General features: G+C 41.1%; 1 protein-coding gene across 3 annotated transcripts in view; it reads right to left on the minus strand.

Moving 5' to 3' along the window:
• Positions 1-787: 787 nt before the first annotated feature.
• Positions 788-22,458, minus strand: part of peli1b (pellino E3 ubiquitin protein ligase 1b) — a 45,037-nt gene continuing 23,366 nt past the window's right edge. For all 3 annotated transcript variants that reach the window (XM_008428884.2, XM_008428886.2, XM_008428885.2), the window contains exons 2-7: positions 15,608-15,907; positions 9,857-9,986; positions 6,928-7,029; positions 5,431-5,628; positions 5,095-5,283; positions 788-1,715 (exon numbers count right to left, since the gene is read on the minus strand). In XM_008428884.2, the coding sequence (XP_008427106.1) occupies positions 1,137-1,715; positions 5,095-5,283; positions 5,431-5,628; positions 6,928-7,029; positions 9,857-9,986; positions 15,608-15,690 (1,281 nt within the window). In that variant the 5' untranslated portion in view covers positions 15,691-15,907 and the 3' untranslated portion in view covers positions 788-1,136. The remainder of the gene's footprint in view (positions 1,716-5,094; positions 5,284-5,430; positions 5,629-6,927; positions 7,030-9,856; positions 9,987-15,607; positions 15,908-22,458) is intronic.

The following is a 22,458-nucleotide window of genomic DNA, read 5'->3' on the forward strand; positions in this document are numbered from 1 at the left end:
TGTGTGTGTGTGTGTGTGTGTGTGTGTGTGTGTGTGTGTGTGTGTGTGTGTGTGTGTGTGTGTGTGTGTGTGTGCGCGTGTGCGCGTGTGTGTGTGTGTGTGTGTGTGTTTCAAAAGTCACCAGCAGGGGGCACTGTTACTCTAGGAGGCACCAAGTAGCAATTTGAGATCCTGGCGGTTTCTGACTATGCTGGTCGGTATCTGACACAGACCTTCACTAACGTCACAGCAGCCACGCAGACCGAATTAAGACGATATCCACATCTGCTAAACATTAGTACCACGAGTTCCTGTCAGGGAGCTCCTCTATGTTTAAAATAAAATAAAAACAAACAACAGTTCAGCTTAGAGTGCGAGTCCACGGCTACATAATTGCGTTTTTTTTTATTTTATTTTTATGGCTAACAGGTGATCGGGACGAAGTCACTCGTTAAAGGGAGGGCGGCGGCCGAGCAGGCATCGAAAAACATGCCTCCGTTTAATGCTTGAGGAGGTTTCTATTGCTCTGCAAGTGAAACGTCTGAGAAGGTAACCGATGAGAGCGAACATTAGGACACAAGGTGTATAAATACATTGAATGGATTCGACAGGTAAATATGGACAGACGAGACAGAGAGAGAGAGAGAGAGAGAGAGAGAGAGAGAGAGAGAGAGAGAGAGAGAGAGAGGAAAAACACAGAACGATACTCCTGGAACTCCCAAAACTTCATGTGTGATTAACAAATACGCTGGATTTTCAAAGAAAATTACTTATGGATGAGGGATAAAGGTTGAAGCAACATCCTGGGTCATAAATAAACACATTTCTTTAAATAGGCTCTGAGAGATGTACACGTGGATTGCAACAAATACATGAATAAAAACCGCTAACGGCGTGTCAGTACGTCAGATAAATACTGTTGAAAGTTCTCCCCGTGACACAAAGTTTACCCAGCAGTGTTCTTTGTTTGTTTGTTGTTTTTTTTTGTGTCTCTGGTTTCATGAAAATATAGAAATTTGTTTGTCATTCATGAAAAAAGCAATACAAAGGTCACTTAAAAAGGAGACAGAGGCAAAAGGTCCAGAGAGAAAAAAATCAGTATGGAACTCTCGTCCCATCCGGATCCTTCGAAGCATGCCGAGGAGTTTCCCCCGCCGCTAGTCGAGGGGTCCCTGGAAGATGAGTCTGATGTAGCCCTGCTCACCGCTCAGCTGCTGGGCGCAGAAGGGACAGGCGGCGTGGAAGGTGTGGGTGCCGTGCGGGAGCGGGATCTGGCTCCAGAAGGTTGCCGTTTTCTCCGAGCAGACGTGTCCGCAGGGGCTGAAGGTGTGTGTGGGCGGAGCGGCATCGACGTAGAAGCCCGCCTCGCAGCCCAGCCACAGCGGCACGTAGGGGCCCTTCGCCCGGCACATGGGGCACTCCCGCAGTCGGCCCTCACGGCCCTCCCTCTCCTCACGGTGGTTCCCCCAGTTGTGGTAGCCGTGCACGTGGCCACACTGCAGGTAGACCCAGGGCTGCTTCTCGTCGGGCGTGTCCTTGCGGCGCATGGAGGGGAAGGCCAGTGTGTTGAATCCCACGGGGCACTGAGGGCGGGCTGCATTGATCTCCTGCCGCAGCGCTTCCAGGTGTTTAAGGGTGGGGGTGCGGGACAGGCCCTCAGCTGTGCGCCACAGCAGGGTGGCACCGCAGAGGTCGATGAGCGAGCCGTCAACGAGCTCCTGAGTCTCGGTCTCCACCTGGAACACAACATGACAGCAAGTCATACTGGGCTCGACACATGGGGGGTGAACACAACACAAGGGACACTACAGCAACTGAAGTTGAACATTTTTCAATTTTCTTAATTGAAAAATTAAGAAAATTGCTTGCCTCATTTTCGCGTACGAGCTTGAAATTTCACATGCATGAATTTTGTCAGTCGCTTGACTGGAGGTCAATAAACATATGTCGCATCATTGCACAAGTTCCATAGGAAATGAAAGGAGAGGGAGAAACGTCACCTTTTCTGTGCCCTGTACATGGAGATTATCCTGCTTCAACTTGAAAAACAACATCAGACCTCCAGAAAGGTAAAGATAGAGCCGACTGACACATGATGATTGTCTGATGTGCGTCCTGGTAACGTATTTGCTGTTATGTTTGATTAGCTCATATTTTTCAGTAACTAAGTTTAAAGACCAACACCAGCAGATGGCATGCCTCCCCAAATCGTTAAAGACTGGAAATTTCCCACTTGAATCACATGCAGCTGGGATTCTATGTCTCTCCATTCTTCCTCCTCTGGGACCTCGATTGCCAAACAAAATGTACTTAAGTCTAAAAATAGGACTTACAGAGTAAAAGTCAACTCTTTGTTTATTTCTTACCCCAATAAATATATATTTTTTACACAGTCTCTGGTTCTGGAGTGGCATTAAATGAGTCAGTTGTAGTCCATCTGCATGTGGTCAGTCTTGAGGATCCGACTTGAGCTGCAGTCCATACATCTCCCTTAAACACTTGACCAGACTTTGGTTTCCAATGCTATCAAGAAATGCAGTTCTCTTGTATTTTCTATCGCTATGTTTCTCTTCGCCTCAACTTTCCATTAGTGTGCTTGACACATACCAAAGCACAGTAAACGGGGACACTTGGAGTGTGTGCATTATCATATCTAGCAAACGTCCAGCCAACGCTCAAGCCAATGTTCACTGAAAGTCCGCAGACAACATCCGCTGGACATTTATGGTATGTCCGAATTCAGCGACTGCATCCGTCAAAGACCGGATTTGTCTGAATTTATAGTCGCTCACTTTGTGACTGAGTCCGGCTACGAGTCTGTGTAGCTAGACTCAACCACCGTGGAGGAGACCAGACATAGCTTTAATGGCGTTTTATTTTGGGTCAAAATAAAATCTCGTCCGCCAAATCTTGTCTGTTGTCATGAGTGTACAATGGTAGTTCACTCTGAACAGCCAGGTTTTTGTGGTGTGTCCTATTGTATATAAATTTATATACTCATCAGTGTGTCCAATCATTATGTAGGCCATGACTAAATATCCCTCCGGTTTTTTGGTCTTACAAAATATTCCAATATTCTAAGAAGTAGAATTTTGGCTTTTTAGATATAATCTAGCTGAAAACCCAAATCTAAACACTTGATTTACTCCATGTGTGATGAATCCAAATAAATGTTTTTCCTAATTAGACTTAATTTACTGAAATAAATAAACTTTGCTATGATATTATCGCCTGATAATCCTGAAAAAATTGTTTGCCCTCATTTGTTATTTAACTATACATTCTTATTCAGATTTAAACAGAAATCAGAAATTATTAGTATTTTATGATATTTCCAGCTTGTAGAATAAAATCTGGTTTCTCAGAATCAAAAGCTGGTGAACTTCGGTTGAAAAAGCTGTCAGATCTGTTATTTCTGCAGTACCGCTGTGAGCGCAGCAGGTGGCAGTGTAACAAAGCCGTCCCTAAGACTACAGATACATGTGGGCCTGTCAGAGGTGCAGGAAAAGTGACAGCTGGAGGGAAGCTGACACGAGGAAGCTAAAGTCCATGCTGCTGGATGGTGAAGCGGACAGCTGCTGGAAACGTCTAGATGAACTCAATGTTGAGGGATAACCCAGTCAGGACTTGTGAGATCAGACGGAGCGGGAAATTTCATGTTTAGATAACCGGAGTACACGAGGAGGGCAAAAACGTAAAATGGAGGTGGAAAAAAAAGAAGGGAGACAGAGATAAGATGAGGAAGTACTTCCAGGTGTTTGTGTTAAGGTTACTATGGCTCTCATGTTGGCCAGGGAAGAACATGCAGTCTTCATTACATACACATAGGCGTTTGTACAGAAAGACTTAAGTTTCTACTGTTGAAAATGACCCAACTCATGGAACAGAAGGTCACGCCTTTTAATTTGTTCACCTATAAACCACATCAAAACAACGGCAGATTGAAAAATTGCTTCAGTGCGTCTGAATGCCCAGATGTGTGATCTATGTAAACCTCAGCTTTTCCCCATCAAATTAGACCAAAGCAGATCATTTACCAGCTGTTTCCACTGACCATATAATTACGCAATTTGACATTTTGAAAATAAACACGTTTAATGAGAACACAGCAATTATTAACCAACTAGTATATTGGATAAAAAAGTTTTGATGAGTTTTTTTTTTTTTTCTGTATTGAAATTGTTGAGTCACGTGAGGATGTTGCCACTGGTGCAAACTACAAAGAAGAAGAGGACAGGAAGTAGTAGTAGGAGGAATATTTTTTCATTATCATGTGAACAAACTTATTCAAATGTGATTTTAATTGCACTTATTTGGAAACACCGCAAGTGTGAAATTGCAATTTTTTTTTTTCCATTAGAAGAATATAGACGAAATATAGACATTTGTAATGGAAACGCATTTTATTGTGTCTGAAAGTTCCGTTATGCAGATGATGTAGTGATGTTTTTGTGATGCAGACAATGGAAGATAAAATAAAAATACATACATATTTTTTTCATCAATAACATTCAGAATTACAAAAAAAACCTTCAGAGACGTTGTGCCTGTAGTCTGAGAACAAGTGTACTGTGAAACAGGGAGCAGTGGACGTAGTTGGAGATGGGGGAGCTGTTAATTTGAGAACTGGTGGGACACAAGCTAGACATTAATAAGTTGATATTGTAGAGGTGGGAATGAAACAACCTAATTAAGACCACCGGCGTCTTGAGTGTAGTCAGATAAGTGAGTCATGGCTGTGAAGATGAGCGGCTGTGATTGGCCGAGAGACAGCTGGAGGATCTCTTGCAAGATTGTGTTACTCACAGTTTTGTCTGGCAGACTGTTGCCTGGGAGATGGCATCCAGATAACCTTCTGATGGTGTAAAGGTTCGACTGGGCACGGCCAGGTATAAGTGTGTGATAAGCAAAGTGTAAGGGCTTTTTCTGGGTTAATCAGAATTTTCTGCGGATGAGCTAGTCATTTACCTCTAAGATCTCTCACAGCAATATTTTTACACCACTGCAGGCAACAGTTTTAAGCTGAAAACTTTCTAACAACGGAAACACGAAGAGACCAAAGACAGAAAAATACTTCCTATCACAGCCGGGCTAAGCTTATATGAATGATCTCACCATTTTGCCCCGCTGCTGCGCTGAGCGGGTCTCTCGCAGGGTGAAGACGTTCCCACAGACCGAGATCTCCCTCCATACTCCCGGTTTGGAGTCCTGCATGAAGCCGCTGCGAGGGTGCATCACCAGGACGCCGTTGGTGGTCAACCCGTCCATCTGTCCGTCGGACGTCTTCCACTTCGCAGCTTTCTCCTGATGTGAAAATTGATGTTAAAAAAATCCTTCGTTAACCAGCCTGGAACGCCAGATTTTCACACCAGGGAAGAGCTATTTAAATAAAGATCTAAAATTGTTTAATGTAAGGAGTCGCGTTGTGTGTGAGGATGAGACGGCGCTTACCCCTAGGAATATGTTCTTTGAGGAGTCGAAGCCCGCGGCGTAGATGCGAGCTGTGTAAGGCGGCGTGCGCTGGCACATGATGCGGCATGCGAAGCGGGAGATGGTGCTCTGGACCGACTGAGTGTCCGAGTTGCTCTGGCTGCCGGCCACTGTGTCCGTCACCACGAAGTCTATCGGACTCTCTGTCGATCGGCCGATCTGGCGACGAGAAGAAATTGAGTACATCTATGAAGCAAATGTGTTCAGCTTTTCCTCTAGCTTTGGAGAAGCTGAGAATAACAAAGGCAGAGTGTAAGAAAACCACAATGTTTGTAGAGGTAAAAATGAGCTGGTGTTGTAGGAAAGTAAAAAAAAAAAAAGGCATGTAATTTGTTTGATTTTGTTGTATTTCTAAGAGCAGGATAACCTTGACTTTGTGCTGTGCTACCAGGCACTTTGAAGCCCCTGACAGCGACCTGCATCATCACTGAACCAAAATAACACGGCAACAGACTAAACTCCCACAGTTTTATTGCTACCCAAGCAAAGAGTAATTATAGAAAATGCTGTGAATATATTTTATACCCAGCCCCCTCCAAGTCTGAATATGCTTTGCATGTTTCACATAAAAAATGCTCACCTTTTAAAAATGTGTTGCTGTGTTTGCCGTTGCTCAAAAAAACTCCCCAACTAATTTTGTCATACTATTTTGTCATTTTGCTCCATTTTTCCACATTTTTGAGGAACAAAAGTCTGTGAAAGAACGTGGCAGGTACAGAGTTTGACCAGTTGCACTGTTTTTGCCACTTCTAAGGTCAAGAATGATTAACAACCGAAATGGACAAAAAGATCTACTTGCAGCCACAATAGAGGATTTTCAGCCCGGGTGCCCTAATTGACCATCAGCTGATCTAGGGGTCAACAGACTTTACAATCCAAGGAACCGTTTTTAGCATCACTCCTGCTACATGGCTGCTGTAAACACAAAATCTGCCACTTCTACTTGGTAACATAAGGAGCCGCAATTTCACATCTAATTTCAAGTTTTAGGCCAAATAAAAAACAACGTTTTTGACAAGAAAATAAGAAAAAGATTGCGTTGAATACATTGATAAAATTAGAATTTCTTCAATGGAACAACCTATCTAAATTTAGCTCCAACAAAGCTGGAAAATGAGGAGGAGGAGCTGTAGCCTTGCTCTCTGTTAGGCTACACTCTCTCCACAACAGAGCCTGTCGCGAATGCTAAGGCTAGTTAGCTTGGCCACCATGTCCTACCTCCAGCTGGACAGGTCTGACTGAACTTTGCCACATTTGCTTTTAAACTCCACAGCTCTTTATGACGTAAATGTCATCTAATCTCAGTCTTTAACATCGTGTGTGAAAACCTCTGCACAAACCAGCTTTGTTAAATAGATCCCAATTAACTACTGCATGTAAATGAAGCAGAGAGGTGGAAAAAAAAATAAAGGTTGTAAACTGGCTGTAAAACTCCAGGCTTGGTGATAAAAATTTTACCTGGAACATATCAGTATTGCTGTCATGAGTGTATTCCACCACCACCGTCTGGGCTCGGGACAGAGTGTAAGAGATGCTGTGCTGGTCTTTGTTGCTTATGGCCTGTTGGGACACAAGGAAGGGATGATGGATGACAATAAAGGCAGGGAATGGAGAGAAGAGGACAAGAATAACTGCAGATGCTGTCACACAATAACTCATTAGAAGACTTGAACATGGTTTGATAGAAAAAGAGCTCAGTTTCCAGAGAACAACAGATGTCAGAAGTGCCGTCACGAACTGGAGCAGACCCTAGACCACCCACACGATTAAAGAGGTCAATGACTCTTCCAGATTCTATGAGATACTGCACACAACAAGCCTTTAGTTTTGCTGAAGTGAGAGCGTAGAAGTGTGCCCACAGTCGGCACACTGCTTACAGATGTTAAACCATAAAAAAAATTAAAAAAAAATTAAATAAAAAAAAAACCTGAAAGATGTCCCTCATTTATTTCCTTTCTCTGACCATTTAACAGATTCGGATGATTTCCGATGATGGAAACATGTGCTTCCCAGGATTTTGCAGGAAAACACTCCGTTACCTTCCACTGAACCGCTCACTTATTTCCCTTATAAAACCTTCACCATGTTCCAGTTAAACGCCGCGTTAAAACGCCCTCCTCCTTCCACCGGCCTGTATTTGCCGTCACAGTGAGCGTCTCTGTGTTCCCGTCTTTAAAAAAGCAAAAGCAAAGCAAACATGTGGTGGAGAGTCCAGCCCCGGAGAACTATGTGTGTTTTTGAGCAGCTTAAAACAAAAACAGTTTTAAGCTGTCCTCTCTCTCCAAGGAGCCACTCTTTCTTCCTCTTAAAGTGGTCTTCAGGCTTTCTGAAGGTCTTCCAAAGTTTTTCTTTGAACTTCCCTGCGAACACATTTCGCACGCAGCACCTGGCAATGAAAGTCGGTGCTGAAGAACAAAGAAGATGGACAGATGGCATACAAAAAGAGAAATGTCAAGGCTATAAATCTACTGTAGATACAGTAGAAAAAAAACTAGAAAAAAAACAGTAGAAAAAAAACTATTTCAGCATTTATTTATTTGGGATTAAGCTTGATGGAACTAAAATCCTAGTTTCTTCTGTCAAGCAGTTATCTTTGGCATTTCCTATATAGGTCATAGAACTGACAACAAATTACATCTTTGTCAACTTCTTGAAACAGCCAGCCAGTTAAAACAGGTTATTATCTAAGATGATTGTCTCCTATCAATAGAGAACTTGTTTACTTGTTGAGTTTTAGAAGCTTTTTATGGTTAAAAGATTCCCAGATCACATTTAGACATCTTAGAACTCAATGTGGAATCAAATTGCCAATGGTTTTATCCCCAAATGTAGCTCAGTTAATATTCTACTCTTTTTTTTTTTCGTGCTGTAGGAGGCTGGGCGGTTCCTTACCAGGCGCTAACCAGAAGTCAGTCTCCTGGGTCTTGCTCAGATATAGGTAACCGAATCCCTCAATCTTGTATTCCTGAAAAAAATCCACTGAATCGCACTTAGTCTGACCTCTCACCCAGAACCAGTTTGCCATGGGAGACCCTACCAGGGGCAAAAACTGCCCCGGACAACATAGCTTCTGGGGTCCTCGAGGCACTCAAACCCCTCCACCACGGTAAGGTGGCGATTCGAGGAGGGGACTGTCACATTTAGAAGTGAGCTCAATCCGTTTGTGTCCTGGACAGGAAACAGTGACTTAGATGCTCAGCCAGTGTTGAAAGTTGCTCTAGAGGCTTTGGGGCAGATGGGTAAATATCTAACGGCTATCTTAGGTACACCTCAGAGTTTCTCCCTGCAGGAGAGCTGGGAATAGGCAGGTCAAGAGAGCTCTTCATAAGGTATTGCTTCAACGATGGAGGAACCTGTTGGTTGGGCTGATAGTTATAAGCCTGGATGGACATGGTCAGTGTCTGGACAGAAAAAGAGCAAAGGAGCAGCTGAAGACCAAAGAAAAACTTCCAAAAGAGATTCAAACCAGCTTTGAAATCTCTTTTCTTTAGAAAAGGAGCCAAAAGGAGTCGGGCCCATTGACAGAAAAACATGAAAGATGTAAGGTAATGATGAAAACATCAGTAAAAAGATCCCCAAAAATACTAACCCTGAATAAAAATCATTAGAGATGCACCAAAAAACCCACTTGGTTGATCCTGACTGGTGACCAATTAGTTAGAAATTTACAAAATTACCTTTTGACCACTGAACGCACCATAGATAAGAGCTACGTGTTAGCAAGAGAGACAGCTGCTTTGGTAATGCTACCCTCACTAACTGCTAATATAAGACAGCAAAGACAATTTTAAATGTCATTTTGCCTACTTTCTAAAATAGTAAAACCATATTTTGTAGTAGCTACTATTTTGTATGTTACAGTACTTAATGAGACATTTCTTTAAATTGTTATTTGGCAGATCAAAACCTGACAAACCCCAGACGTCAGAAACCAGCCACAAAAATCTGATACATTATTCACATACCAGAAAATTTTAGGTTTTAATTTATGTTTTAATTTTACCAACAGGTTTCTTCTGACTGGGAGTAATATTAAAATTCTAAATTGGCCCATTAAGACTCATAGAGAATCTGTGGAGAAAGCTAAAGATTAGGGTGATGGCAAGGAGGCTTTCCATCGGTTGTTCAGGACTGGAGATAAATCCTCAAAATACAAGTGAAAACATAAAGAAAGCTGCTCTGAGATTATAACAGGACATGTATAAAAGACATTTCAGTTTAATGAAAATAATTTTAAATCTCAATCTGTCAGCAGAATACATAACTTTGGCTTTGACTGTATCACAATACTTATTTTTAGTCGAAGGTAGAAAGGCTTGAAGCAGCTGAAGAGGAGTGCATAGATTACATCAGTTGTTCAAGTGTGTGTGCGTGAGTGTGTTTTCACCTTGGCTGCCTGTGGAGAGCAGGCGATGTGAACTGTGCTGGGCTTCACCCCGTTTGCCTTCGGCCTCCTATAAAGTGCGAAGCGGCTTTTACGTCGACCTCGGTCCCCATTGGGCAGAGAACCATTGTACCTACACACACACACGCACACATGCACACGCACACACACACACACCCACAGACACATAAATGCAAATGTAAACACACAAAACAACAGGGCATTTATTGTCTAGGCAGCTGGATAATGCGCTGGAATAACAGTCACAGTGGAAAATGCTTGAGGCATTTTGCCGCACTCGCAGACCCATCCACAAACTGGTGCTCATAGTTTTCATGCATGCATTTAAACTAAAGTACAGAATGTCATTACACACAACAAAGTCCTCCAAACACAAGATCAGGACGGCTGAGAAAATAAACAGTGAGAGAGAGAGCGAGAGAGAGAGAGAGAGTAATTTGGGCTGGTATTTGTCTGAGGAAAGCAGAATAAACAGAGCCGAGTCTCTGGCCCTCAGCTACACCCCGACTCTGCAGTCAGGGAGAGTTTATCATTTATTAACTTCAGAATGAAAACTTTCGGAAACCATTCCTCGTCACCATCTACTGCAGGCTGTTTCTGAATTTCCGAATGTTTTATTGCCAAAATAATAATACAAAAAAGTGTTTAATTTCAGCTCTGACCAGCATATAACTTCACGTTCCCTTAAGCAGCAGAGCTTTATAAAAGATGCTGCATGTAGTTTAACACATCCAGAAGAATAAGAAGTTCTGTCCTCATTTTGACCCTCATTTCAGATGAACTGCAGAGAGAAGACTCAAAGTACACAAACGCATCAGGACCTTTCACTTCAAACAAGTTATTTTTGGACTGATGGGAATTGTTGAGCGGTTTTCTTCCATGTTTGTTCATTTATTTTCTTTAGTTCTAGTTCTTCAGATTATGATCAGTTTTCATTTACTTCCTGATTTCATACATTACTCTTTGCATCTATGGTTTATTTGACTTAGTTTGGTTTGTCCTTTACGTCTTATCTTAACACCTGAGATTCAGCTTGCTGAATCATTTTCTGGCTGTAAGAGGAAAGTGCCAGAAGGCAAACATCAAATGTAATCTCAAATATTCAAAGTGGGAATGTCCAACCTACCGACTGCTACAGCGAAACACACTTTAAACACCTGCACCTTTAACAATTTGTAACTCATCAAATCTTTTACACACACAGCACTACCTGCTTCAGGCAAAACACTGTTTTTCCAACTTGCTTACTTGCAACTTAAAATAGACTGTCTGTATGTACGGTAGTACTGCTGGAACCCAAGATGTCGGGACCCAAAGTGAGTCTTAAATCAATCAACCAGAAATTAATTTAAAAAATTAATAAGAAATGTTATTATGAAGCGGTTGAGGTTCTGTGTGTTATTATACTTGATAATAGGGCTGAACGATATGACAGAATCTCACAAAATAAGCATTTCATATAGGTTGAGCAGGTTGTTGCTAGGTAACCACAAGTTACTCAACTGGTTGGGCAGCTAAAGTCTTTCCTCTGCCTACATTCCCCAGAATCCTGTGCAGTTCTGGATTGGAGTTCAGTGAAATGATTGAACATCCTCTCAGATGTATTGTTGCTAATCACGTGTATATCAGGATATGAATTGTTATTGCTTTCTTGTCCAACCCTGCTTGATCACTTAGACTTATCTGTAGTGCTTGGACTCTTTTTGTGGGGCAGAAGCTAAGAAGATTATCCATCGCAAATGTAAGCCAAAACAAATTTAAATAATAGAAAACCAATAACTGTGGACTTCCCAAAAAACCTTTTTTGAGATATAGTTTGGGAAAAATATGTAAAATCAAAAAGTATTAAGCAGGCATTGAGTGTACTACTTGGATGTGTTAAAATGCTCTCATGCAAGAATGCTTGTCCTATGTCTCTTTGACCAATCAGATCGTCGACTCAACTCCACCCACACACCCTTGGCGTCGGGTCCAGTAAAGGTAGCTCTGGCATGTTGTGAGGACGCCCAGCCTACGGGGCTAAACGTTTCCTCCGCGAGAGCCCAGGCACTAAAACTCAAACAACACCGTGAGGATTTGTGTGTAACCATGGTGAGAGAGAGCAACGTTTGGGAAGAGTTGTCATGGCACAAGCGTAACCATGGGGAAGTTTAGCCCGTATCCATAGAGAGGCCACGGCAGACTACTTGCAGAGCTCGGAGGGCTGCAGGCGGTTCAAAGGAAGGCTCCTGTGGGAAGCAGAGCTGTGTGTGTACATGTATCCAAGCTTTTCCCAAAAGTGCAGGGACCAAAGGTTAATAACAAGAAATTAGTGCAAGCCTGTGAATATGAACCTGCAGGCTGTTTGTGCTCACGCAGAAAGAGCTGGAGCTAGGACGCTCTTTGTCTGTAACCCAAAAGTAACCAATAATGTTATGAAAGTCTTTTTTCTTCAAACACGAAGGATATAAAGTCGGCTAATCAACATCAAGCAACTTCTTTGGAGACGCGCACTGAAAAACACGACGATGTCCCTCTGAAGCTCTGTGTTCATGTTTCTGTCTAAAATATTATTTGAAGAAGTCAAAATTTCACGAAAAGCTTCTAATTGTCCACATGTATACTTTAAGACTGTTCTTTCTGTGTGTAGATCTTCACAAGAACTTAAAATACGTTTTGGCTGCAACGCAGAATGCATAGCAGGATTCATCTGAGTCAGATGATTAAAAAGACATTTGAATGAACTGGCCTGTCAGCTCATCACCCTGGGTAAAAAAGACTCATGATACACTCGTACCGAACAGATTATATAAGAATCGGACTCAATTTAAGTCCGGTTTGAGTTAAAGTGTACCGACACGCAAATGTATTACACAACTGAATGAAATGATTTTTCTCTCGGGTCCAGAGTGAGGGCAGGTACCAGAACACGTTAGACCAGCAGGTTTCTTCCTACCTGTTGATGTGATTGAAACAGTATGTCATCTTTTGACTTCCAAACAACGTGACTGAATAGTGTTAAACACTTAAACGGCAAATTATTTTGTCACAAAAGCACATTTATGTACCAGTTTCTCCTTTGATTTTACTAAACTAGCTATGATTGTTGATGACTAGAGGCAAAAAAACATGCAATGCTGGAAATGTGGCTAATGCAACAATTTGTTTCCACCTCCATCAGTTTCATATTTTTCTGCCATTCAACAGGTAATAAAGCAGAGATAATAGACCTTAAGCACATTATTATCCAGTCAAGATCAGCAGGCTTTTATAAGGATTTATTAGCATCGTGTTATGTCATTCAGTTGCTAAGTCGTATAGTAACGGGTCACTTTAGCTTCACGGCAGGCTTCTCATGGGAACTCCAGTGCTAATTTGAAATGTTTACAGCAACAAATATCTGCGCACCTTTTACAATTCTGCCCTCCATGTCAGTTTCCATTACCCAGAGAGGGTTTATGTTGCAGATGGGACAAGTTAATGGAGCAACCCGTCCTGTTTAGCACAGTAATGGAGCCCTTTCCCTGCAGTAGGTCAGCGAATAAAGGTCAGGGTTAAGGGTTCGACTCCTATGATTGAACCGTTTAAAGTTTTAAAGAGCAGCTTTACTTTCAGCTGAGGAGGGTGATGTCTCCTGTTGCAGGGCGTATATAAAAAAAGTGCCCATCTCAACCTTTTTTCAGAGGAAAAAAAAAACCGGTTGGCCTGACCTAGAATGAAAAACTATGGGCGGAAAAAGCACAGCAAACGGAAAACTGGGGTTCTCCCTTGTAAAGGCATGGAACTATGTGCGCTGCTTAATGTGTTTTTTCCACTGGGGAAAATTTCCACGGTCAGCTCTCCCTGACAATGCTCCTCCGGCACAGCCCAGAACAACACATCATGACTCGGCTGTGTGAGACGGTAGGGAGGGAGGACCTCCCGGCGCTGATCCGTGGCGTACAGGGAGGATGGTTGGAATATCTTTGTGGGCATTACAGATTGTAGAAGTCCGTCCCGCTCGGTTTTGGGTAAGCTGAAGAAGCAGGGTGGAGTGGAGTGGGGTTTTTTGTTGCTTCCCCCTACCCCTCAGCTTGATTAAGAAAAACAAATATCTGACGAAATGAAATGTTCGGATCAGATCTGACGCTGCGGTCAGCCAAATGTTATCTCATCTGGTGACGGGGTTCGTTTCCTTCTGCAAAAATAACTGTTCTGTTCTGGAGCAGGACAGAAATATCTCAAGTGTGTGCGTCTGTGTGTGTGTGTGTGTGTGTGTGTGTGTGTGTGTGTGTGTGTGTGTGTGTGTGTGCGTGTGTGTGTGTGTGTGTGTGCGTGGGTGTGTGCTCCACTGTGGAAACAGATTCCAGTTTGATTCCTTGATAACCATCCAATGCTAACGAATCTAATTCTGCTAACTTGGTGGAAAATATGAACATATCCAGACGTTCCCAACTCTGAACACGCCTAAATGGTACTGAAGTTATGCTCCCCCCTCTCCATTGTTCTGTCACTGAGTCTGAGCCGCCCTTGTGCTACAGTGTAAACAAAGGAACAATGCAAAGGTATGTCTAATTGTTCAAACTGAGTCTCTATCGGGGTAATTCAGGCAGATTACCAGAGTGAAGAAACATAAATAAAGCCAACATTCCCACTTCTAGTCGTTTGTTTGCTGCTTTAATTTTCCACCATTGCTACAGGCAGATAGGGTAACTTTGTGCTAACAAACCAAAACCAATTAAAAACATGTTTCTTATAGATACTGGTTAGGTTTTTATTCAAAATTTGGTTGCTAGAGTCATTTCTCTTCACCTTTAATATCATCCTCTATGGGTGTTTTCACTCCTATTAGTCTGGGAGACTTGCAGTAATAGGAGTGCGAACTTTGTTACATTTTCAGCTGCTGCAGTTCGCTTTCACACTGCACAAGTCAAACCAAGCCTGTTCCCCCTCCTCGCCCCCACAGGCACTGTACGAAGAAATGACACAAAAACCATGAGAGATTTCTCTCCCTAGCATAAAACTCACACGTTTGTTTTTGTTGTTACTGTGGTTGTGCAGGTCATTACCCAGAATGCCCTGCAGTATAGTGGAGCTTTTGGCTCCACTATAAGACAAAACTAACTTACAAGTAACTTTACAGCAAGATACTAGAGCCAGTTTTAAATCGGTAATTCCTTAATATTGATGAAAAGGTACTAAATAAGAAAAATAATCTGCCAACAGGAGAAGACAGTTTTCCCGTATTAAAAGTTAAAATGTCTTGTTCCACTGGCAAATTATTTCCCTTATTAATAATAATACTTTTTTAAAACCAGATCCTATATCTTGCTGAAAAGTTACTTGTAAGTTAGTTTTGCCTCATTTCAAGTGTACTTGGACTAGAAATTAGACCAAAAATACTTGGTAAGATTTTGTGTTTTTGCATCATATGTCCCAAATCTGGCCTCCTTCTTTCCTCCTGTGCCTCAGTAACAGAAATAAAGCACAAAAAGGGCTTGCAGGCCTAGAAAAATCCTGCTTACCCCCCCCAAAAAAAAACAAAAAACAAAAAAAAACAAAAATGCATGGAAACATATGTACAAACATTTATGTGTTGTAGGACTGAAATATTCCCCATATGTTTAGAATTATAACAAACAGTAATACATGTTTTCTCCAACATCAGGTTGGGTTGTTTACATTTTCACACCTGATGACTGAAATGACTGTAACAGAATCAGCGTGTGAAACTTTTTGAGCTTCCGAAAGATGACGTCATTAGTTGTCGCCTACCCCAGCACAATGAGCTCCCCGTACTTCACTGGCACTTTGGTGGACGAGGTGGTGGAGATGTTTTCCTGCTCCGGGGAATACATCGGGCCCTGCTGACTGAGGCTTGCAGGGGGTGGAGGTCGGACGGGATCCAACAGGGTGAGGCGGGACGGGGTGAGGAGGAAAAGAAGGCGACGTCGATCGAGCGGAGCAAGAGGAGGGGTGAGGAGGAGATGGAGAAGGGGAGAGGGGTCAGCTGATCCTCAGCTCCAGCCTCTCATGCTCCATGTGTTGGTGTGTCGCAGCGCCGCCTGTCCTGCCCTGCAGGAAGAGACAGAGGAGACGCACACGTAAAGCTCTGCTCGTTTTATTTACACTGACACCAAAGGAAGAAACACACACATTTGGATTACAATATTACAAAGTTTGCATTAGCAATTTCACCAGCCTTAAAAAATAAATAAATAAAAAATTCAGAAAATGGATTTATTGGCTCTACACATGTTCATTATGTAGCTGCTTTGTGTGTTGCACCATTTATCTGCAAATAATTTTGGCATAATATTTCATGTACTAATATATTGTTTTGTATTTCATCACTAAATTAATTAAGTGTATTTAACTGGCTGCTACTACTCCATTACAATGTTAAAACAAGGTCTTGCAGATTGAACAAAACTTGCAGGGCCAGTCCCAGGTTGAATGAGGCCCGGGGCAGAATTAGATTTTTGGGCCAACCTGCCAACACAGCACCACATTTAAACAGTTAGTAAAGATTTATTGCAGTTTTTGACAATATGTTGATATATGTCACAGCCCTCATATGTAGAAAATATTTAACACATTCCACTGAAGAAAATTTTATCTACAAAACCTTTTTGACCCTCTGAGTTAGAAAAATGACTGAAATGTTTTTTATTTAAGAACTACAGTCAGTTATCGATGATGTGTTTGAGTTGTCCTCTGAAGTAAGCATCTGTGTACGACTTTCTGTACGCAGGAAATCACAGAAAGGAGAAACGAGGGCATGAGAAACAGAAGGCATTGGACTTCCTGCAGCGGCTTTCTGAAGCAGATCGACGCGGGTTTGAGTCTAACTCGTAACCTTTTTGTAACATCTCCTTTTTTTCTCCCCTCCACTAACTAGACGGCAAAACAGAGGGACGGATTTATCGTACCATTTATTTTACATCATGACTTCACTTCCAGGCAGCCTGCGCCGGGCAAAGCGGTGCATTTCTCCTACGATTCCCAGAGTGCCCATCTGCTGGGAGTTTCCACCACCGCAAATGCACACGGTGTGGGACGTAAAGTGTTTTTTTTTTTTTTTGCTGAGTGAGGATGGGCAGGAGCAGGAAGAGCGATGAAGAGTGGGAGGCGTTCAAGAATTTAAATGCATCCAACATCTGAAGTCCAGATTGTTCTGGAAGGACTAATTATTTGAGTGCTTTACATGCACTACAAACCACAATAAATTGTGCTTTTCAGTGGGAACCATTAGGTGTACCCAACATGCACTAAGGTTTTATCAGCACCAGCTGTCGTCCTGCCCAGACACATGCTATTGTTAAACATTACTGTCTGAAGGTAGAAAAACTGTTTTCTGCATCGACGAGCACAGTTTAAAAACATTATTATTATTCCAGTTCAATCAAATCCAAATAATTATTTTGAAATCGTTATTTTGAACTTTATAGAATACAGAAAAATAGACTTTTCTAGCCAATACATGCATTCAAATACTGCTAAATAATTCATAATAAATAAAAGTTATAAACAGTAAATGTAGGTTATAAAATATGTATCGTGCAACACATTCCTCCAAAGAAACTGATTTATTAAATCAGTTATTTAAAAGTGCAAACATTTATTTTTGTGTCCAAGATTTTCATACACTATATTGAATGCTAATGATTGTCACTGCGTTATCTAATACTTTTAAAATGTGTACAAATGGAATTGTATGAAATAAATATTATTAACGGTATCGAGGTTATTCAATCCAGAATAATTTGGGATACTTGTTGCATTCCATGGAAAAAATATAAAACCCAGCGGTCGCATCAGTGTCTTTTCTTAATACCAAGGTAATCTGCTATGTTTATTTTATTTTTTACACAATTATTTTTCTAAATGAAAACAGCTTTTGCCAAATTCTCAGGAATCACAGCAACATCCATTTTACAAACTGTGGTATTTTCAAGCAAACCAAAATTTATGACTTTAACCAATTCGTTTCTTGTCGTAGCTCCAAATTTGTGTCGACATTGATGTTTTTCAGCTCCCAAATTTGTTTTTGCACTTGCTTCGTTATTTACAGTGGCTCTGTAAGTAGTTTTTTTAAATTATTGTTATTCACTAATCCCACAAAAGACATTAAAAAATCGAACACGCACATTCTTTGCTGAACTGTCCAACAAGTCTGAAAAACCCAAACTGAGCAGAAAAAGACACAAAATAGCATCAATTGACTTGCCTTCAATTTTTTTTGTTGTTGCTTTAGAATAAGAAAAAATGAGAGAAAGTGTCCGTGTAACACCCTGGTTGCTAATATATACACCACAAAACCCCACTAAAAAAAACAAAGCACTGGTTTAAAGGGGACATTTAGAAAGTGTTCAGTGGTTCACTTTCAGAACATCAGCACTTTGTGCTGTAAACCTGCAACGTTCCCACACTCACACAGGAAGCAACATCGTGTTGACATTAGCGACTGCTCTGTTGCTTGGTTGACCAATCTCAGGAGAAAAGTTTCACTTGATCTTGTGCTGCTAAAATGTCTCTGAAGGATGGAACGTATTACAGAGATTTACTCAGAAAAGGTGCGCTTAGAGGATCCAGAGCGGCGAAACACTAAATTGATGCTACATTTTCCATTTCAAGATTCCTAATGCTAACGGCTAGTTAGAGGACTTTTTATACGTAAATACAAACATTTCATGTTGAGTAAAAATCCTACTGATGTCTTGGTGAAGGTTCTGCGGATTAAGATCTGAACAAAACATTATTATGACAGAAAGCAGACAAAACACTCCACATGTGATTTCAACGATATCGCTTTAGTACCTGAAGATGACGAGATGTGGAAATGAAACGTAAATGTGATTTCTTGATTTTATGTTTTTAATAAAAGTGCCAAAAGCTTATATGGTTTCCATGTTTGTCTGGTTCTGCTGCAGCTTTAATGTTAAAAGATATGAAAATTATTGTCGCTCTAATAGAAGTTTCATTCATTTCTATTCAGTGTTTGTTTTCCGGAATCGATTACTAAATTAGTTGATCGTTTCCATAAATGAGTCATCGCGATTAATTTTTCCTGCCCTTGTGTCGAGCAAGAAACGATGGTCCAGTACTGAGTGATGTACGAATTCATACCATTAATGAATTCCTACTTTGTCCTCTCATTCCAACTCCACCTGTTTTGTAGCTGGACAAACCGATCAAAATGTTCTCTTCCTGTTAAAATGGAAGTTGTTCCTTTTCACTGTCGCCGCATGCTTACTAAATATGAAAGATTAATTAATCTTCCTTAGATGAATTTTTTTTTTTAATTGATTTTGACTACACTGCATTATAACCACGCTAAAATCCTAATGTATGTAGTTTAATTTAAATCAGTTTAATAAATGACTGGATTGAACTGATGTTTCTGCATGTAAATTGTATCTGTTTGTCAAATTATGAATTGAGCTATTCAAATACACTGAACCGACTTGAATTGGTTCAAGGAAGCCATTTTTCTCTCTCGCTCTCTGTGTGTCATAGTTGACAATTCGGTGACATTTGAACATTATTTTGAAATCAGTGCAGACATGAAGGTACACTCCTTCACAAACTGTCTCCCAGTCTCACCGCAGCTCCTGTGAAGCGGTAACACAAGAGTTTTAACGCTCGTTTCACTTCTGATCTATTTTTAAACCCCGCATTTGACAAAGGAGCAACGAGCCGTTCTCCTCTCAGAACAAGGGTGGAGGTGAAACAATTAGTAGCAACACGGAGATAACGCCATTGTTTCACACATTTAAATTGTCAGCAGCTCTTCAGCAGCAGCGTCTTAACAAGCTTGATTTCAGCAGATGGTTGGGGGAGGGAGGAAACACCTGAACTGCTGCCCTGGCGAAAAACGGGTTAATGCCACAAAACTCCAACAAAGATATCAGAGGATCCACACAAACATAGCGAACTGTGCTTCGTGCGTGTATAAGTATGTAGGGGTATGAATAGAACTAGTTGCTGGACTTGCCAGGAATTGATCGCTTGAGTATGGATCCAGACAGTGTAGGGGAAAAGATTAATAGACCCGGCTGCTGAGAGTCCTGTAGCAAGAGTTTAGTCTATGTTTTTGTTAAGGATTACAGGCTTTTTTTCTTTGGGTTGTCAATTTTGAGGAAACAGTAAAAAAACAAAAACAAAAACAAAAAAAACATATACTTACCCTTTTACATTTTGCAGCCATTTCTGCCCACTGTTTTTTTTGGGAGGGGTTGGGGGGAATGCAGAGAATCTGCAACAGCAGGCTACATTGATGCGCTTAATGTCAGTGAACGTATGCACAATACTAACGAGAGGGAGGAAAGCACCTTAAAGGTCAGGAGAACAACGCCTTCAGCAGAACGTTTGGTGCGCTGCTGATTTCCTAAAAGTAATCTTTAGAAGATGTGGAGAAAAAGAAATAACTGTGTCCTGAACATCTCTGGAAGGTTTCAGGATAAGATGTGCTCAGTTTCTCCTGCTCCAGGGACTGCGGATGAAAAACAGCCCGTTGGCTAAATCTGGTGCATTTGCACCCTGTCAAATACCCCACATCTATTCTTGTTCATCTCTGTCCAACGCTTAAACACACAATGACCAAATAAATCAAACGGAGGAGATGTTTAGATTGCTATCAAACGCAAAATGAATTTCTGGGCGGTCTTTAATTTTAGATTCCACAAGACTGGAAATAAGTACGTAAAACCTTAAGAGAGAAATTAGCTAGCATGGATCCATGTCCAAGCAAAAAGGGATTCCTAAAGCTAACACACATCTGGACCAAGACTGAAGATAAGAGTTTACTGAGAAGTACAATAAAAAATGATGGCTGAAACGATTAATCAAATCAATCGTGAATAATTGCTTTTTTTTTTTTTTTTTTAACAATCGTCACTAATTTAGTAAGTGGAGTCTAGACTCAAAAAAGGTTATCTGGCGAAAAAAACTAATTCAGAGCAGTATTATAAAACTATACAAAAAATATATAAATTGTTTATGATAAAGTCATAAGTGTCGGTTTTAGCTTCATCTGGTTCTGTACAATACTGCGTTTTAGGCAATAAAATGTTTATTTTCTTACTTAAAAAAAGGAATTGAATTAGTTGCATTTATTTGCATTTTTGTTTTATATTTTGGACTAAGTGGTTAAATGAAAAATGTGTAGAATGTGCCAATTTTTTTAAGCCAATAATTGATTAATCGTCAGAATAAATGATGAATTGATTAATTACTAAAATAACTGCAATAAAAATGCAATTACTATTATAAAAATAAGTAATCTTTTAAACAACCTACAATACAGGGTTAAAGGAATCTAAAGAAATTGCATTTTGGGGAAAAAAAACACAACTTTTTCTTTACAGCTATTGTCTGCTATTCACTCGTGTTATATGTGTGTGTGTGCATGCGTGCGTGCGTGTGTGTGTGCGTGCAGTTTCTGAAGAGTGTGTGTCTGCACAGCTCTGCATGACACTAAAGCCCGGCGTGGCCGCTTGCCAACTGCTGCTAAGCTACAGAGACACACAGCGCTGCAACAATCGAGCCGGGGAGCTCAGAGAGAGGCTGACTTTGCAGCCTGAGGTCACAGACTGTAGCAGCAAGCTGCTGACAGCACACAGAGCGACCTCATAAATCTCAACGCAACCCAGCACAGGTGACACCTGCCACTCCAGCAGAGACAGAGAAAGAGAGAGAGAGAGAGAGAGAGAGAGAGAGAAAGAGTGAGAGCTCGACACCTGACAAACCCACGGCACTTAATGCAACGGACATGAGGAAACACCTTGATTCATGCTGGCGAGGAAGCAGCAGCTGCGCCTCTGTTTACCGCATCGCCAAGCCAACCTGCAAACATGTCTGACTACGGCCTGTTTTAGCGCATAAAACAAACACTGCACTCAAAACACTATCCAGTTTTTTCTTTTTCTTGGATTGATTGAAATTCTGCGCAGCGCATTCTTTCATGTTGATTTGTCTTGAAACGGGACGAAATGAGTTCAGAGAGCGCAGAGGGGCTCACCGGCTTCACACACCACTTTAGCTGATTCTGATTTCTCTAAGAGCTTTCAAAATATTTCATTTTGCCTTCCTACAGCGAGCCATCTCTTAATTTTTAAATCTGGACTTGCTGAAGATGTAACATTAGTTTCGTGTCAAGGTGTCTGATATGACGTGAAGTCAAATTTATTTATTTATTTTTTTATGTAGAGCATTTTCATAACAACTGAAGGCAAGATAGTTATTTGATTGTGCTACAAAAGGTCTGAAAAAATATATATGCTGCTCCTTTAAACCACATTTGATTACTTTACGCCGGCTTTTTGCTGGCTGTAATAAAGTTATCGAAACCCAGTCAAAGATACTTGTCTAGAAAACAAAGTCCAGCAAAAACTTTTCATGTCAACTATTTTACAACTTTGGAACTAAAGTTTTCTGGTATAGCACATGATCGTCCACTAAAACATCAGGATGGAGCAAACTTTGGAGAAAGAAACATATTATGGTGTGTGGTGAGTATTATCACACTGCAAGGTTATAGAACCGGAAAGTGTGATAATATAAACAGAAAGATCCCAAACCTGTTAAATCTTTGACAAAATAAAAAAATATAAAAATTATATATA

Source organism: Poecilia reticulata, linkage group LG15 (genome assembly GCF_000633615.1).
Source record: "Poecilia reticulata strain Guanapo linkage group LG15, Guppy_female_1.0+MT, whole genome shotgun sequence".
Classification (NCBI taxonomy): Eukaryota; Metazoa; Chordata; class Actinopteri; order Cyprinodontiformes; family Poeciliidae; genus Poecilia; species Poecilia reticulata.